Below are 12,369 nucleotides of genomic sequence, written 5' to 3'. Positions count from 1 at the left end.
CCTTGTATAACAAATTTTTTACCTTCTTTTTCAGAGTTTTGTGATAACTCCGTTTCAAAGAAGGTCCTAGTCTCTGCAACCATTCCCTTCTCAAAACCAAGTCCACACGATCCATATTTATAATTTGGAAGCCAAGCACATCTTTATATCCTTGTATCTCAACTTCCAAATTGGATATCAGTGTATGCCATATCTTCTTGTCTTCACCATGCATCGTGGAGACGGCATATTGCCTTGAGCACTTGGTGTTGAGAAAGCTTTAGTTTCTTGACAAGAGCAAAGTTCATAAAGTTGTGTGTAGCAGAGTTATCTATCATGACCTTGACCCTTTTCCCATTTACAAACCCATGCATTTTTACTAGTTCATATGGACCAAAGCTTGATTTGTACATGTTGGTTGACAAATAACAATGGTGCTCTTTGTCCTCGTACAACACTTCTATATATTTATACTTTTCATTACCATTTATTGGAAGTGTTTGGACTACATGGATTTGTCTATTTTTATGACTCTTATCAGGACTTTTACCCTTTTCATCATCCTTTTTTCTTTTGTTCTTTGGACAATTCCATTGAGAACAGTCGAGTGGCAAACAAGTGAAGCACAAATTTTCTTTTTTAGCCTTTGCAAAGTCCTCTTGATTCAGCTTAGGTCCTGGTGCAACCCTCTTTTTAAACAGTTTTTTACTCTCCTTACGAAATGGAAATTTCCTCTTTCCTTTTTGAAAAGGCCATGTATCCGTGGATGTGGGTTCTATCTGAGTGGGATTAGAAGCTATCAAGCGAATATTATCTTCATAAATTTATGCAATTTAATTGCTTCTTCTAAGGTTTTAGCCTCTCGCTTGAAGTGTCCATCTAATCCCCGTATAAACTTTCTAGTTTTGTGAAAGTCATCTAACCCCTAAAGTTTGAGGATTATTTCTCTATACTTTGCAATGTAAGTAACTAAAGACCTACCCGTTGCATAGCTTTATCCCAATCCTCCGGTTTCTGGTTCATTTTCAGGGAGAAATTCTTTCACAAAAATGCTCTCAAATTGAGCTCAATCCCTTGGAATCTTTTATGATGCCTTGAGGCTCATCCACCATTTGTAGGCTTTGAGCTCCAATGATAGACTAGCCTCGAGTAGTTGATATTCAGGTGGGGTGTTTTTTAACCTGTGAAGGTCTTGCCATTTCTGTAGGAAAGTATAGATAGCATCTTTATTCCTATCCTTTTCTTCGCTATTGAATTGAGGAGGTTTCATGTCTTTGAGGACAGGGTTTTCTCTAGGTCTTGACTGGGTATCAAGAGAAGGTATAGCAGTGTCTATACATGGTTCCACCATCCCAGGAGGTGGAGGGCAGGTTTGGATCAGGTGGCACAAAAGATTGTGTCACCGACTGCTTTCCCTTCTGGATGTACTCGGTCAATTTGGCCATTTGATCTTTGAGACCATCTAGGAAAGTCTGCAACTGCATTTAAATGCTTTCTGCACTATGTACTATCAGTTCATGCTGCTCACGGGATGGCACATCCCACTCTTTCCCCATGTCCTCAATCCCATACATATTCTGGTCTTGATTGGTGTTGGTTTCGGTTGGTTTTGGATTTTGATCTTTTTCCATTTTGTAAATTTTTAAAAGCTTCAAAGTTTGAAAAAGACGGAAAGGCTATGCAGAAATGTATAAAACACTTCCCGATACTACTTTGTGAGGTCGGTGCCCAAATGGATAACGTCGTGGTATCCTCGCTAATCCTTAGCAACTATTGCTGTTGATTTGTCATCATACTCATGGACATTTCAGCTCACTCCTTGCTTCAGGGAGTAAAGGTAATAGCCTTTCCCATACCTTTTTGGAGGCGGGGATTATTGGCGAGTCATTGGCTTGATCAAGTGCTTGGCTTAACCTTTCAGTAGGAACGTAGGAACCCCTCGTAATACAATTTACACACATGCCTCATCATTGAGAGTGACAGCAGCAGGCCTCATCAATAAGTGACACGGGAGGAGTGTCAAGGGATCGACAGCGTATGATCGGCGGGGCGTGTGTGATTTGGGCGGGCCGTCCAATCGCCGTGCAAAGGGGGGGGTAAGGATTTTATACGCGTGGCCTCGCATGCTATGCATCAACACGCGTCAGCTTGGATGGATAGGGCTCGCAGCTGCAGAGGGGGAGATCGTGGGTTCACCGGGCTGCTGCGACACAGGGAACCCTAATTTTTTTCTCTCCATATAATGGGATCAACGGCGCATTAAACCCCCGCCGGCGATCCCCTCACTTTCCCAATGTCACAAGCTCAAAAAGGATGCAAGGAAGATGTAATGAGGGTGGGGAAGGGATGGGCCGCTAGCGAGCCATGGCCGCTATAGCTGCCTGAGAGGGCTATTGTGAACAGTTGGCGAGACTGAAGAAGAATGAAAAAGAAAGTGGCCAGCTCTGTTACCCGAGGGCTGGCGAGTTGTGATACCCAAGGGTGTTGATAGGGCAACGAGCATGCGGCAGCAGAAGAATGTGCGAGAGAGAGAGAGAGAGAGAGAGAGAGAGAGAGAGAGAGAGAGAGAGAGAGAGAGAAATGAAATGAAATGATATATTAACGTCTTCAAAAGGCCAAAATGACCTATGAGACCATCAGATACAAAGTGGTGAATCTAATACAATGTCTGAGGTACAAGTACAAAAAGTACTGAAAGTAAAAAATGAAAACTGAAATGAAGTGTGAAATGTGAAATGTGAAAATGTAGAATAGGCCCTCAATGACAATCTGGGTGTCGTGCTAGAATGCCTTTGATCCTCTACTGGAGTCTCCGTCGATGCAGTGTGCTCCTGTGTCTTGGTCGTGGTTGTCTCGATCTCCCAAGCTCAATCGCCCTGTCAATGAGGGTGCCTCTGGTATGAATGCGGGTACAACCCTGTGCTGGTGGTTGGTCTCTTGGCTCCCTCGATCCAAAGAAATCTGTGATTTGTCTCTGCGACTGTCGTACTCCATGTCTCCCCAACAGACTGTCTCTATGTCGGTGTAGCTCAAGTAGATATAAGCCAAGGCATCTCTGGTCCTGATACCTCATGACTCTATCTAGGGGTCCAAAACCCTCCCTGAATAAGCAATGGAAGCGCCCTCGTATCTAATAATACACAGTGCAGTAGCATATGTAGTGTAGCTCTGTCTCTGGCTCTCTACCGCATAGTTGACATATCCTAGACTCTGGTGGTATCCCTCTGAATCTACCCGTCTCAATCTCCAGCTGGTGTGAGGATGTGCGAATCTGACCAATAGCACATCGCAGACTATGAGATAAATGAGTGTCCATGTAGTTCGGACGAGTCACAAACCCATCCCCTGAAAGTTGGAGAAGGTGCTCTTTGTAGAAAGCCATCTTCGTGCCCAACTCCTGTATCGGCTCTACCCATGTCCTCCTGGTGTCCAACTGTATAAGATCCTGACGAATGAGTCTAGTGATCTCCGTCCGTGTGACTGGAAGGGAGGGTGCATCCAGGGAATACTGAAAGGGAGGCAATCTATCCATGCTGAAACCATGCCTCTGAAACCATGAGGTCATCTGTGCAAACCAACATGATGCATCTCCCTACATCGCTAACTGTCTAGAGGACTCAAGAGCCAGTTCTTGAAACTGAACCTGCGAACACATCCTCTCTAGCCCTCCTAATGCCGCATAGGCTCTGGATAGTCTAGTCTCTGCTACTCTCCTCAGGGTAAACCTCGGTCCCGTGAATACCACCCCCAGATATGTATATTCATCTATGTACTCCACAGTGTCCTGGCCATATACAAGTGTAGGTGCCGATCTCTTGACCCACTGTGGTGTGGTGTTAAACACCATAACCTTGGTTTTACCAAGGTTCACAGACAGTCCACTATCCTCTGCAAAGTTGTGCAATGCATCCAAATGTCTTTGCATGCCCTCTGGCGACTCTGACATTAACACAATATCATCAGCATATAATAATAAAGGGGTCCATGTCCCTGCTAGCTGAGCGCCTCTGCCACCCTCTCTGTCAATGTAGTCAGAGACCTCATCTACATACATACCAAAAAGTGTAGGGGACAAAGGACACCCCTGTTTCACTCCAATAGTGGAATGAACAATGTCAGAAATCCCCTCAGGAGTGCGTACCTGGCCAGTCACTGAGCCGTATAAAGCCATGATCCCCCATATGATCTCTGTGGGTACTCGCAACTTCAGTAGCCTGTGCATCAATCTGGCCCTCGGCACTGTGTCAAATGCCTTGGGGAAGTCCACAAAGCAACAATACATCCGTCTCCCATGTGCCCGACCCTCCTCAATAATGGCTCTGAGTGTAAGAATATGGTCCAAAGTGGAGAAACCCCTCCTGAATCCAGCCTGCCCTGCTGCTCGTATGCCCTCACTTTCTACCCATTTACTCAGTTGCTGTTCAAGAATGGATGCATACAACCGTGCCAATGTGTGCCCTATCATAATAGTACGGTAGTTCCCTGGTACCGTGGGGTCCCCTGCCTTGAAAAGAGGTACAATAGTAGATAATCTCCAGGACTCGGGTGGTCCCTCACACATGACACGGTTAAACAGCCGCACAAGAACCTCTGACAGTAAATCTCTAGCATGTATCAAGTGCTCTGCCACCAAACCATCATGATCATATGCTCTCCTAGTCCTCATCCTGTCAATGGCGTTCTTCACCATCTCAGTGGTAAAGAAGTTACTAGTGGCTGGACATGGCTCTAGAGGGGGGCCTGGTAATGGTGGTTGCCCAGGTACTGTATATAATGATGCTGCATATTGACCCCAAATCTCGGGAGAGGTAATCACTGGAGGAGGTGAGTGCTCATGGAAGAGACGCCAGGCCTCACCTAAATCTCGGCTCAAAAAGAGCTGATACAAATCACGTTCCATCTGGGCTAAAAAGGCCCGCTTCTTCCGTCGCACTAAACGGCAGGGCTCTGATACTTGTGTAACGTGCAGAGCTACGGGCTTACCCCCCCACCCCCCCCACCCCCCCCCCCCCCACACACACACACACACAGCGCCTCCACTACCCACTTCGAGACTCTCTTGGCGCCGTCAATTCGCATGGGAAACCCCCCCCTCAGGTCAACACATTTACTTCAATATCTGAATCCATTAGGGTCTTATTAGAGGGAATTGCCACGTGTTGCGACTATCGAGTCACGACCCCTAGCAGTGTGTGTCCGTGTCCGTGTGCCCAACTATAAGAAACCTTTAACCAATTAATCCATGTAGTCCTCTCTTGAGAGGAGCACATAAAGACTTTCATGTGCATAAATTTGCATCAGCTTGAGCTCAATCTAAATAAAGTATGCTTATTAGTTCTCCAAAGAGTTCATGCTCTCTGATTTCTAATTTTAATCTCTCTTGCTTAAACAAAATTCTTCAATTGCTTTGAACACTACACCAGAAAGGAATTTTGGTACTTCAGGTTTTTCTTTTTGAACAACTACCTGGTGAAGGTGTGAAGGGCTTCGTTGTGGAGTTTGCTACATGTATCTTAACTTGTGTTGTTGCCTGTATAAGAAAATCTTGCACTGATAAAATTACAAGTTTGAGATGGATTGAGATGCAGAGTCTTCAGCTGTGAAGTTCACCAGCTTAAACTCCACGTTTCATGTTAAACCTTAAAGCGCAAGTACATGATTATAGCAATGTATTTAAAGCTTTAAAGCTATTAGCAGAACTTGAGTCAGATCAAAAATCACTTTGACAACACATCAATAATCTCTCAGTTTGTGATGTAAACAGTAAGCTCAATGCAAAATATAGGCTTATTGTTGCTCTAACATCTGTAGCCATGAATATTTTTTCAGGTGCTTCAAACTCTGAGACGTACGCTACTAAAGATGCTGAATACCATCAGTTGGCAACTCTTGGAAACGAGCAATACGCAGAGTTCTACTCAGCACAAGGTCTGTCTTCAACTCTATTCTTGCTGTAATTTGAAAAAATAAAACACCCACTCTGGACATGCATTTGGATGTAGTAAATGATCCTAGCAAACATCAATCTGTAGTTTGGTCCAGCTGAGGGTCTATTCAGGGCAGTCAAATATTATTTTCTGTTTGTAGTAGTTTACAATACACATTATATACAATGCAGTCACTGACTAGGGGGGCGCGAGGCCTGTCATCCTTAACTATGATGTTAAGAAACGAAACTGCTCTTAATGTTGTTCCATGGTACCTTTCCTCAGGCCCTTTGTTTCCTACAATTATCGTACTTCAAACCAGTCGCTTGAAGGTGTTATTCGATTTAACGAAGCCAGCCCATAACCCGCAAACCACAGTAATTCAGGCAACATATTTGAACACTTCATCCGACTTGTGCACGGACCTTACTCTACAAGCTGCTGTACCCAAGGTATGCATTTTCTTGTCGTTTTCAGAAAAGATGCACAGACAACTGAACTTCATATTTTCTGGCAGTTTCTGCTGCTAAAGTTGGATCCTGCCAGTGGCAACGTTCTTCTTCCAAATGCAAATGGCACCATAACACAGTGCTTGACAGTCACAAATACTCTACATGGGCAGGTGTGGAAGTATCATAATCTTTTACCTTTTGCTCTTTTCTGATTTGGACATAGTTGTGGCATATGTTTTTTTCTTGAGTGTGTGGGCACGCGCGCCCATGTTTTTCTATTTGGCAAACGCATTCACACCCCCAAGGAACTTCATACGGCACCCTGAATTCAACAACTTTCTACATAAGACATAAAAACTTTAAATATCACAAATGTTTCAAATATAAACATGTTTCCTAAGTAGATTTTTATAAGAAGACTCAAAAGCCTGATACAGGCACTTACCATAACTAATAAGTCCACAATAGCATGAGAGAAAGCAAGCAAAATAATGGTTTACTCTACATGACTCAATGTGGCATGTGCCAATGATGATGCAATGATCACTCATGTAACATCAATGCTTAGAATTGCCGCTTGACTATGCTGAGTTGTAAGTAGAAACTATTACTAGAGTCTAGACTGTAGAGGCTAGATAGCAAGCAGTGGGTATAAGGAAGTGTACAAAGCATAATTAGAGAATGTCAGTGCAAGACCCATGTGGAGTACCGGCGTTCCAAATGTAGGGCAAAATATGAAAAATGGTTCCATACACGCACATCTGCATACTCTTGATATTTTTTCTGTATGGATCCGGGCACGGCTGCATGCACTTGGTAGCTATGCTTCTTTGGCACTTTTGTCAAAATCACCCTTCGATAACGAATGCTTTTGTAGCTGGTGATTTAAATATGTCCTCTTTTACTAATAAAATGTGCACATTGCTTGCATATACTAACAGAAGAATGCATAGTATGGAACTATTGACACGAGGTTTCACATCCATCTGATCTTTGGCTGAAACTTATGCCTGATCTTCTAGATCCTACATTTAATCATAATGCACAGCACTCCTATTTTTCTCGATTGGATCCATGGTTTCTGTTAAATGCATACCAATACGATGCTTAAAATTGTGGAGTATGGAATCCTTCGCTCCGTTTGTCTAACCATGCTTCTCTATGGTTGTCTATGCAATTTGATGTTTCCACTTATAATCTGTCGTTGCCTCAGAAGCGGTTGCTACTTTCAAAAAAAGATTTATGTGTAGCATCTTCAGTTGTACAGTCTTTGCTCTTACAAGTTACAATCTTGAATTTTCTTGGTGCTCCTTTGTTGCCCGTATGCAAATGATCACCGGTGATTATCGTAGGGTATATTAGAGAAACTATTGGTGTTGCCAAGGATCTAGGCAAAGATACAATGAATTTAGCATCTTAAAACTTTAACGTAGGAAGAACATGGGGAGAGTGATCCCAGGGCCAATGTGTGAGCCAACTAGATAGTAGAAAGGTGCTCCAACTGTAGGCCACATGGGGGCCAGGGTACCAAGGCATAGCCCTGTGAACCATTGTACCAGTGGATGGACCAGGTACATATGGGCCAGCACCTATCCTTACCCTCAGTTTCTGGTAGCTGACGGTTGCAGCCAGCAGACCACACATCTAGATATTTTGGGTGGATATATCTTCAGTGGGAAGTACCATGGGGATCATCAGTCATTGAGTCAGTAGTATCTTGAGGTGACTTATGAGTCAATTGCCTTGCTCTCGTAGTGCAGTACTAGTTTGAGTCTAGAGTCAGTACCTCATTGCAACTCTCCATTGCACCTTAGCCTCTGCAGCCCCATTGTACTTGTACTATGAATCTTGGTCTAGAGCTGGGTGTGTTGTTAGCAGGTCGTTAGTCTCTGGCCATGGTCTTGTAGTCATCCTTTTGCAATGTCAGTACAATGGGTAGATTTGAGACAACACAGGAGAGGCGTAGTTTCCCTTCGGATAAGATTCGCCCTCAAGTCAAGCGCTTTTAGTGGTGTTTCTATTGTGCAACCACGCACTGAATCTGATACAACTGGGGCCATTTGGCAGCCTATCAGTAGCCAGCTAATCGATATTGCTGTTGGTAGGTGGAAAGCGCTCTAGTCTAGCAAAGGAAAGCTAATCCTTACATATCAAATCATCGAACTTTTGGGTTATCCACTTGTCTGGCATATGTCAAAGGGAGGTGCTATCTTTTGGGTTCTGAATAAGCTTTACATTAAGTGTGCCTGTTGGAAATAGGCTCTGCATGCTGGCTTGGGATTGTTCAGTCCATGAAAATGGCTTATATACAATTCTTCCCTCTATTGCAATATTAAGATAACTTCTTGTCCAATGCATTGAACTTATTTGGAAAACCAAACATCATCCTAAGGGTATGCATCTTCTGACACGGTTTGAGATTATTCCTGAAATGCACGATGGACTTTTTTTTATATTCCTTGTCATGTCCATGCATGCATGTCCACTATGATTTTGATCTTCTTTGACAAAAAAGAAGAAATTTGAACTTATGGGTTGGCAACCAGGTGTTACGCAATTACTACCTCGGTCTATGGAAAATGGCATGTTTCTTTGTGGGACATTGTGATGGAGAAAACTGAGGCCAAAAGCTTTGGGTTTTTTTTTCTTCTCTTTTGCATGATTGAAATCAGTGTCTTAAATGGATTGGTGGTATGTGCCAGTGGGAAAATTCTTTCAGTCTTGAAATATTCATCGGTGTGCAGCCTGCTGGTCTAATTCATTGGAACATAACGAACCTCACAAGGCTTGTTTTTTATCATAAGTGGGAACATGCATCATTAATGATGTGGTTAATATTCAGGGAAATGTCTTGCCCTTTCCTTAGACTTGCCAAAAGGCATGCCCTTCATCATGTTAAGATTTGAAGAATCAATCAGCAAAACATGCTAAGACCAACCATCTAGCGAAGTGCAGAGTCACAATCTTGTGCTAGCATGCATGGCATCACAGCAGGTACAGCGTATAAATGCCTATTGCCATTCACACAGATGAAACCACAGCTGATTTGACAAGGGGTGTTGACAACGATCTCGAATTGTAGAAAGAACAACTTCGAGACCTTTAGAACTATAACCTACTGGTGGGCGTTAGTTGGAGCTCTTCCAGTATGTCATTTGCTTAGTAAAGAGCATCTTTCTGGTGACACATGTCTTTCTTGACGATCAGAAGTACAAAGCTCTTCAAAATACATACACAGCTCTCTCAAGTGCAAGTTTCATATTTGGTTTGCATCATTTATGCAGAAAGCTTTTTTGGGCCTTGGAGCTGGACCACATTGCATGTCAGGTTTTAATTCCTTTGTTCTTTCGAGAAGAAATCTGGCTCTCTGGACTAGCTGGTATATGTGGTGACATACATCTACGATTTACCAGTTTGCCTTTGATTTGTTTGCTTTTTCTGTCCATATTTTTATGGTTGTAAGAGGATTAATGAGATTGAGGATTGTCAGCTAAAGTGCATTTGTGTGGGCCTGCATGTGGACATGTGTGAGCTAGTATCCATTGCTACATGGATCTAGGTGCATTGTTAGGCAATGATAAAGTCAGTGGAAACATCTCAGATGAGCTGATGGTTATGCTCCCTTGTTTTTGGCTGTCATGAGAGTAAATCTGGGCTCTTCCTGTGCCATCTAGGTATTTGTAGCATATGATCATGCCCTATTAGGTACTCATCGATATTCTGAGCACCTTTTAGCCCACATTGTCACAATTGCATTAGTTCTCCTGTTCATCTCTGCCCTGCCAACATGGCCCTATCGTGAACAACGTTCTTGCAAAGAAATTTTTGTTATCTTACAAATTTTTGTCGCAATTTCTCAGAAACCTCTGATGATGAGAGTAAGGATCACATATAAGGTGAATGGGCAAGAATTTATGGAGCAGTCTCAAATTGAGAATTTTCCACCTGGTCTTTGAGAAGATCACACAACATGCAAAAGCTTTGAGGATCTCTAAGACTCATTGGAGAGCATCAATATCTCTCTTGAAGGTGGGACTGCTCAAACCAATGATTGTGTCAATTACTTGTCTTTTAGCTTGATCATGAAACCTATGAAGCGTATCTATGGAGGGTATAACTCCTATATTCAAACTATGCAGCCTCCTAACAAGATTAAAGGACCAAGATATATCTATATTTGGAACTGCAACTGTCATGAAAGGGAAACTCTTGTGTAGCATCTCCTATTAAGCATCAGACTCTATTATTACTTTTTCCAAAACAAAACCCACCATTGAATTGCAACTGTTTGCAATATTACATGTAATTGATCAAAGTTGAAACAGAATAGAGATTGTAGATCTGTGTTTTGCTGGAGTGTCCAAAAAATTTCCACCTCTTATATATGAATCACTCTAATTGCCAAGCAAAAGAAATTGCCATCCCTACATCAGACTACAACATAGTTGTGCGTGTTACTTTTCCAAGAAATGCCACCATTGATTTGCAAGAGTGTTTGAAGTGCTTTAGCAAATGTAATTATTCAAAGTTATACAAGAGAGACCTGTGTGCTTCTCAAAAGTTGTAGGTCTTATACATAACCTAAAACTAATTGCTCTAATGTGCCTCTTTGAGATGAAGCCTTAATTTCCAAGTCAATGCGAACAAGAAACTCTTGTATGGCATGTCAACAAATGTTCTTGTGGGGTATGAATGTTATGTGTCCATTGCACTTAAACGAAAAATGGTGAGGGTGTATATCCTTGTTGCCATTGACTCCATGCCAAGATGGGCAAAAGCACAGCATGTGGTAAGAATGAAAAGAATATAAAGATTTTTTGTCTATTTAGACAACACTCTCATTAACTATAGGTTAGTGAACCCCTAGGAATAGTCTTATAACAGTCCAAGGTTTAGAATCTATTGGAGGAAGTATGTGAGGAGCTCATGGTTGTACACATTTATAGCACTCCTTACTCTTCACAATTTATTGGTTTCCTAAAGAAAGCTAATGGGATTATTGTCAGGCTATGCAGGAAAGTAAGCCAAGGTTATGGGATAGCTTCCTAAGGTCTATGGGAATATAGGACAGCCAACAATGAAGATACCCACTTCACTCCATTCCAATTGGTCCAAGGTCAAGAGACTTTGCTACCAAAAGAGCCAAACATATTATAGATCATCATTATGATGATTCTTTTAGTAACAGATATTGCAATGAAAACACTATTGTCTGAAGTATGCAAAGAAAATAGTACAGTTTAAATCGTGCAATGTAAAAACTAGTTTTTGAGATGGGCAATGAAAGTAACATTGTCAAAATAACGACAATGAAGTAATGAGAATACTTTTGTTTTGATATAGTAGATCTAAAAAAGCACCTACGAAAGATTAGCAATTGTGAGTAAGATGATGCCCATATTCTAAATGCAAGAGCATCACCCTATCAAGACTCTCACAATTAGTATGTCACTATAGTGTGATATGTCCCAACCCCTAGAAGTTTGGGAGAAATTGGGGCTTTTTGCAACCTGGGGATATGTTGTTGTATAGCCATGGGAAAATCCCACAATCTAAACTAAATGCAAGAGCATCACTCTATTAAGAGTATGTCATTGCTTTGTGATATGCCTAATTCATAAGGAGGTTGGGTCTTTTTGACGTGGGGATATGGTATTGTAAATGCATGAAAAAGTCTCCACATACTAAACTAGATATGATCTATGCGCTTGAAGCAAGTAAATATGGAGCAAACTTCCACTTATGTGTTGCATTTTTGCACCTTATTTAGCACTTTAATAGTAAACTAGCAAAGGCCCATGACATGGGGAATTTTAAAGCCTGGTTTGCAAGGTATGATGAGTCAAGATATCATGAATGATACCATGTTTTGAGGGTACTTCTTGTTACATGCTTGATTAATGGAATAATTTACGACTACTTAGTGTGCATAAGTGTATAAAATGGTATTTCTTATTATTAACTAAGAAAATGCCTTATTCCTCCAATATCATATCATTTACTTAGCAGTT

The 12,369-nt window shown here is 42.0% G+C and overlaps 1 protein-coding gene across 5 annotated transcripts in view; it reads left to right on the top strand.

Moving 5' to 3' along the window:
• LOC147429159 (AP-1 complex subunit gamma-2-like) overlaps window positions 1–11,574 on the top strand; it is a 244,286-nt gene extending 232,712 nt beyond the window's left edge. For 2 of the 5 annotated variants that reach the window (XM_086495289.1, XM_086495291.1), the window contains 4 exons: window positions 5,809–5,907; window positions 6,192–6,358; window positions 6,424–6,528; window positions 10,219–10,707. In XM_086495289.1, coding sequence (XP_086351415.1) covers window positions 5,809–5,907; window positions 6,192–6,358; window positions 6,424–6,528; window positions 10,219–10,314 — 467 coding nt within the window. In that variant the 3' untranslated portion in view covers window positions 10,315–10,707. Of the gene's footprint in view, window positions 1–5,808; window positions 5,908–6,191; window positions 6,359–6,423; window positions 6,529–8,904; window positions 10,708–11,373 lie in introns of those variants that run through there. The other 3 variants (XR_015185812.1, XR_015185811.1, XM_086495290.1) reach the window with 3 other exon arrangements.
• Window positions 11,575–12,369: the final 795 nt, after the last annotated feature.

This window comes from Adiantum capillus-veneris, chromosome 22 (genome assembly GCF_014529385.1).
Source record: "Adiantum capillus-veneris isolate H3 chromosome 22, ASM1452938v2, whole genome shotgun sequence".
Lineage (NCBI taxonomy): Eukaryota > Viridiplantae > Streptophyta > Polypodiopsida > Polypodiales > Pteridaceae > Adiantum > Adiantum capillus-veneris.
Note: the sequence above shows the minus strand (reverse complement) of the source record. Positions and strands in the feature narration are given on the sequence as shown.